The following is a 6,455-nucleotide window of genomic DNA, read 5'->3' as shown; positions in this document are numbered from 1 at the left end:
TGACAGTGGAGCGACCATGCTAGAACCACGGAACTTGGGAATGCCTAACACCTTCTCCCAGGTTAACAGAATTCCTTATCCGGATTTCTGGTTCGCGGACTGTTAACAGAGTCATTCTTTTCCTCGATTCGGGATCAAATCGGTGACTTGGGACACCATAAATCTCCCAAGTGACGACTCTGAATTAAATAAATAAATCCCGTTTCGATTGTCCTTTAATTGGGAAAAACTCCCTTCCGAGCCCCTTTGCGGCGGCGCGGATGAAAAAGGAGGTGTGACACACTCTTTTTCTCTTGGATCGGATTTTTGTCCCAAATGGGTTTTACCGGCAAGGTTTTTAACGAGGCAACAATTATGTGCTACCTAAGGAGAACTCAACAGTATCCAAGGATTCTTTTCAATCAACCTCGAATACTTGGGGGCATCACCCTCGCAGGTTATATTTTCAAGGAAAATACTTTACACCTAAGAGGGCCTCAATAGGAAAACTTTGTAATGGGCCAAACGGTCAGATGAATCGTGTCCATATAGAATAGTCGAAGCCCCGACGGCAAAACATGTACGCATGTATCAAATTATTTGAAGAAGAATTCTGTTTATATCAAAAACACTTTGTCTCAAAGAAGCTTACTATTATACGAGCTCTACACTTACAATCCTACGGAAAACGTCTCAAGAGCCAAAACGCAAATGCACCTCGAAATACTCGGGGACTGTCATCAATAGTCAGCACATCCGAGCCATCAAAAACTTGGACTCATAAGACCTCAAAGAGGCATCCCCTCTAAACAAAGGCCAAGGCCAATATACTCGGGGACTAACTTTTTAAAAAAGTTCGAAAAGTTATCGGGAAACAAGTCCAAGTGACATATCCGAAAGCTATGGCCATATTAAAGACTACTGTCATGTAAAAAGGCTACGGCCTAAATAATGCGGCTCAAAGACATCTGACTTACGTCATAAATTAAAGGTCTTCAAACACTTTGAAAAAACCGATTAAATCAGGCTACCCTCGGTAAAAGCAAAATATAAAGGGCTTCGATAAAATCAGCCCTCGAATAATTTAAAGGCTTCGATAACATAAGCCTTCGTAAAAATCTCAAGAGATATTCGATTATCATTACACAAACAAGTTACTAATAAGGTTCCGATACGTCGAACCCTCGAATAACCTAACGAGTACAAAAAACACATGCTAAGGCATACAAAATTTTACTAAGTGTTTTAGCCGAAAAAAGGGAAAAAGTATAGCCACTTTAGAGGCCGAGTCGGCCCAACTTAAAGAGCCTAAGGGCCGATATATAAGAGCCTAAGGACCGATATGTAAGAGCCTAAAGGCCGATATATAAGGGTCTAAGGGCCGATATATAAGGGTCTAAGGGCCAACTTAAAAAGAGCTTAAGGACTAAAACATATAGAGTATGAGGCATCGTTCTCACTCGATTCGGACCCAAGAGTTCCATTGTTACGAGCTCATGTCTAGTTGATTTAAGCTCGAGAATTACTTAAGACCTCAAGAGGCATTATGTTGATTAGTAAAAAACCTAAGGGTTCATTATGTTCTGAGTCCAAACCAGTACTCTGACTGATCATTTAGGTTGTACAATTAAATTTTCCATAAATAAAGACAAAGTAAAATTTAACACAAGTAAAAAAATGAGACAAAGAGATCCTTTTGTATTTCCAAGAGATGATTAGAAAAGATATTTACACAAGGGGTCCTTGCACAAAAAACATGAAAACAAAATAAGGAAACCTAAATCTACTTCGGGGCACATCTTCAGCAGCAACATCTTCAGGAGCCACATCTTCAAGAGCCTCACCCTCGGGGACTTCATCTTCCTCTCCTCCGCTCTCAGAACCACTAACTGAATCATCCTCATCAGAACGCAAAGCGGTAGCCTCTTCTTCCAAAGTCTTAGCCCTTTCAATATCGGCTGAGAGATCGAAGTCGCGAACATGTACCTCCTCGAGGGTTTCCCTCCGGGACTGTCGCCTGGCGTGGTCAAGTGCACTTGATAACTTAACTTCGGCCGCAAAAGAGATCTCCTTTGCCCGGGCATTAGCCGCTTCAGCGTCGGCTCGGTACGAAGATATAATTGCCTCATCGTCAGATTTGGCCTTGGCCAGCTCAGCAGCGGACTTGGCTTTAAGCTCCTCAATTTTGAGGCTTCGAGCCACGCTCTCATCCTTCATACTTCGAAGTTGACGTTCGAGTGAAGCTAGCTGCTCCCGAAGAGTCTCTTTCCCAGAGGCAAGACTGTCCATGCCTTGCCTCCACCCCAGGGTATCGGCCTCCTTCATCTTGAGCTCCTCTCGAAGCTGCTCCACCAGCTCCCTCTTTTGTTGAAACTGCAAAGGAAAAGTGTTAGAAGACCGATTGGGCAAATCCATAGCAAAGCTTATAAGGGAATATTACCTTTTAGGTAAGCTCGGTTCATTCTTAGTAAGCCTTTGCAACATCGGCTCGAAGAGCGTTGATCTCCTCCTCTTTCTTGACATAGAGGGTTTTAAGACCATCCCTCTCTTCCAAGATCTTCTTAAGCTCGACCTCATACCGAGCAAGCTCAGCTCGATACTTATAGAATGCCTTCTTATGGAGCGTCACAACCTTTACAAAAAGGGGGAAAGTTAGACTCAGAACAACAAGGACAAAGCACAGGCGTGATTTTAAAGGATAGAAAACTCACTTATTTGAAGAGTTGACGGGCCTCGTCGAAAATGAAAGCAGCATCTGGGTCGGGGCCATCTTCAATCCCTGCAAGGAATTCGCGAAAGATGTCATGCCCCTCGTGGCTTGCCCCCACATTAGCAGTTCTCATGTTCCGAGCATCTCGGATTTGCCCCTCGGAGAACTCGGGACCAGGCGGCAAGTCGTCCACATTGATTACCCCAAGTGATCCACTCAGGGCATTCTCTTCTATTTGAAGGGGCTCGGGACGGGCCCCTCGGTCTCACCCTCCAAATGACCTCCAAGACGAGGTGCCCTTTTGTTGCCCCATGGCTCAGGGACTTTGCTCGAACTCCCTTCGGAGATTTCTTCGGTTCTAGGATGAATCGGGTCTGCCGCTACCTGTTCGACAGACTTCGAAGCACCAGTGTTTCCTCTCTTACGAGCCACCAACATGAAGTCATCATCATCTTCTTCTTCTTCCTGGTCCCGAAGGCGTTGAGTCGTTCCAAGAGATAAGGCCACAGTGTTGGCTTTAGGATTTCGAACCGTGCTTTTCTCGGCTTCGGTGTAGTTATAGGCGATCCCCTCTTTCCCTTCTTTTATTTTGGGGGCTTTGGGATCTCTTCTTCGCCGGTCGAGGGCGGCCGCATAAGAACGGCATCTCCGAGGCCTTCATATAAACAAAGTAAGCATTTCACTGAGAAACACAAGTAAACAGACAAAAGAACTCGCCATGGTTTTTAGCCTCCCATCGTCCCTTGGCCAGGTCACGCCAGCAACGCTCCGAGTATGAGGAAGTAGAAGCCAGTTTTCAGACCCACCCTTCGAGGTCTCGGACTGCACCAGGAAACCAAGCAATAGCTGCACCATCGGAAAGAGGTTAGGTCGAGAAAAAGATAAAATCGGGAGAGAAAAGTGAAGCAGGGTATAAACTGATTATCGATAAACATGTACTTACATTTCATGTTCCAATCCTCGGAGAACGACATCCTCTTAGCAGGAATCAGGTCTGAGTTCCGACTCGATACTAGAGAAGAGAGATTTCGAGGACCGGCATTGCAGTATTATCAAGCCACCTCGATAAAGTCGAGGAATGTACAGTCTGATCAGATGGTCGAGGGTGAAACGCATCCCCTCGACCTGGCTCAAAAAGAATCCGATCAAATGAACGATTCACCAGAATGAAGGGTAGATCTAGCCAAGCGTCACTTGGTATCGTTGGCTTTGCGGGGCCCAACGTGAATGGATAGGTATAAATGCTTAAGTACCCCTCTTTATATGTGGTGATGTCCTCCTCAGGAGAAAGGATCACTACGTCTTTGTTCTCCCAGTTTCAGTCCTTTTTTACCTGCTCAACCTCGTCCTCGGTTATTAACAGACGTATCGAGACATGGGCTGACATCGGCCTGGCGTCGATACAAGTTTTTGATCTTGAAATCGGATGTTGTTTCACACGACGGGAGAATGTATTCCTCGATACGAGGTGGCACCACCGTTTTACTTTTGGCCGGCCGTGATGATGAATAGGCTTTTTCTTTTTGGGGAACAGATTTAGATCTTAGCCATTATGATGCAGAAATTCAAGAAAATAAAGAAGGTTGATGATGAAGTAAGGGCAAATAGAAAAGTTGAAAGGGCTAATAAGAATTTGATGTGAGAATAAAGTTTGCAAAATTGTGGAGTTAATCTATTTATAGAAGCCATTTAAGCGTATTGGGGAAGCCAAATAGCCGACCGTCAGTTACCTCCAATTAATGATTTTGGAACCGTACGAAAAGCAACTTTTTAGTCACTTCAACCGCTGACATCACCAGATTGGCATCAGGATCGGGGTGTCGAGCATCGAAGATCAAATCGTTTCTTATCGACCTACTCTAAGAAACGCGGAGACTTTCTGTATACAGTCAAAATCATATGCCTCCGACTTATAGTCTCGAGGGTCCGTCCTAAGCCTGAGTCCAGGCGAGGTCGAGTTCTAGCCCGATGGACCAGACTCGATCTCGAAGACAGAATGCAATGCCCTAAGATCGGAGTACGATGAATACTGAAGCTGAGTATGCTCGACCTCGTAATAATTTTATGGATTTGTAACAAAATGAGCTAGATTCCTGTCACGTCCCCAAGATCATGACGCAAATCCTAGAATAGGATTGTACGATTCCGTACTAGGCGGTTAGACAGTTGTACCAAGAATATTCCTTAATGTAAATAGAAATATACCTTATTTAGGGTTCCCCTATTATATAAAGGAGACCCCAATCATTTGTAGGATCATCTAATCATTGAGCAAATAATATACTCTCTACTTTTTCGTCTACTGTTTATCAGAATTGTCCTTAGCTCTACTGCTCTTACTTACTTTACTTTTCTTGCTTTATCATTCTTATTATCCTAAGCCCACCTCGAGGTCACTAAGCTCGATGTTACTACTGCTGAGTAACATTGGTTTGATTCTCTTATTCCTTTCATTTCTACTTCATATTTCTTGATTATTAATTGGTATTGAACTAAATCACATATCTTTAAATCTACAAATCAAATTTAATTGTTACTCGTAATTTTGAGGTAAACAACTATATATAATTAGTTGTAAAAATATTTTGTCGATAAACATTTGCAATTAAGTTTTAGAAATTCTACTTTTGATCCCCATGAGATCTATCGAGTCTTTTAATTTTTTGAACTTTAATATATAATATTTTTAATTATTAAAAGGGTATTTTTACCAATTGTATGTACACTATTTGGTCGTGATCGATGTCTGTTGTTTATTAGTGCGAATTGAGATAAAGTTATATATTTGTTCGTACAAAATGGCAAAACTAGTATTTGAAAGTTACAAGAGATGGACTTTAGTGGCTACAAGTTGCAAATAACATTCTTAAAAATATAGTGCACGTGATAGTCTAGACCAAGTCAATCCACGTGCTGTGCCCACTTCTATCAATAAACACCTTTTAAATATTTTCCTACTTCTTTTTAGTATTTAAATCCATACTTTTTTTCTTGCATATTGAAAGCTAAGTACTAAAATATTTCTCCCAGTCACGCGTCCCCCCCCCCACACACACATAAATACACAATTTATGCCTAGAATAAAACTCGACAGACAAAGTATCTCACGTTCACGCATGGTCCGGTAAGGACCGCATCCTTAAAGGTTTAATGGACTGGTTATTCTAATGCAAGCACTATTAGCTACTTACACGGTTCAGATCCGTGACCTATAGGTTATATAGAGATAATTTTATGTTAAATCGTTATTAATTTCTTAAACTATTACATAAATATGACGACGACGCAATAGATTTCTCTACATTTAGCACCTATATAATTTTTTGAAAACCTAAAATTCGTGGTCTGAGCTTCATGATTTTATGGTTCAATTTTTCCCATATAGTGAGAATTTAATGTATCGGACAACACTCTACAAATGCATTTTCACTAACATATTTATGTCGTATATGAAGATATATATTTAATGGTAGAACGTAAAAAATTTGGTTTGTTATACTCAAATTTTGTTTGATTCAATATTATTGAATTACATTAGTTGTCTAAATTTGTCTGTTACGTTTTCTTTTCTGATAGTCAACCAGAGTATATGAAGATAAAATTTAATCTCAGCAAATTCAAAAGGCTATATCTTAAAGAGGGCGATAGTGCCAAAAATGGCACAAAATACGTTTTTACTGTTAAAAAAAAAAGTTACATAAATACATAAAACGCAATATAATACTGTCTTTTACTTTAACAGAAAGTTAGCCGTTAAAGTTAAATG

The 6,455-nt window shown here is 41.2% G+C and overlaps 1 protein-coding gene across 1 annotated transcript; it reads right to left on the bottom strand.

Annotated features, from left to right (window-relative positions):
• Nucleotides 1-1,707: 1,707 nt before the first annotated feature.
• Nucleotides 1,708-2,394, bottom strand: LOC138891272 (uncharacterized). Its single transcript, XM_070174589.1, has one exon. The coding sequence runs from the start codon at nucleotides 2,392-2,394 to the stop codon at nucleotides 1,708-1,710; it is 687 nt and encodes a 228-aa protein (XP_070030690.1).
• Nucleotides 2,395-6,455: the final 4,061 nt, after the last annotated feature.

The sequence above is a fragment of the Nicotiana sylvestris genome, chromosome 1 (assembly GCF_000393655.2).
Source record: "Nicotiana sylvestris chromosome 1, ASM39365v2, whole genome shotgun sequence".
In the NCBI taxonomy this organism is placed as follows: Eukaryota; Viridiplantae; Streptophyta; class Magnoliopsida; order Solanales; family Solanaceae; genus Nicotiana; species Nicotiana sylvestris.
The sequence above is the reverse complement of the archived record's forward strand: the minus strand, read 5'-3'. Positions and strand labels throughout refer to the sequence as shown.

Excerpts from the sequence above, each read along its gene's own strand:
- LOC138891272 (XM_070174589.1), bottom strand. The coding sequence starts at position 2,394 with ATGGATTTGCCCAATCGGTCTTCTAACACTTTTCCTTTGCAGTTTCAA.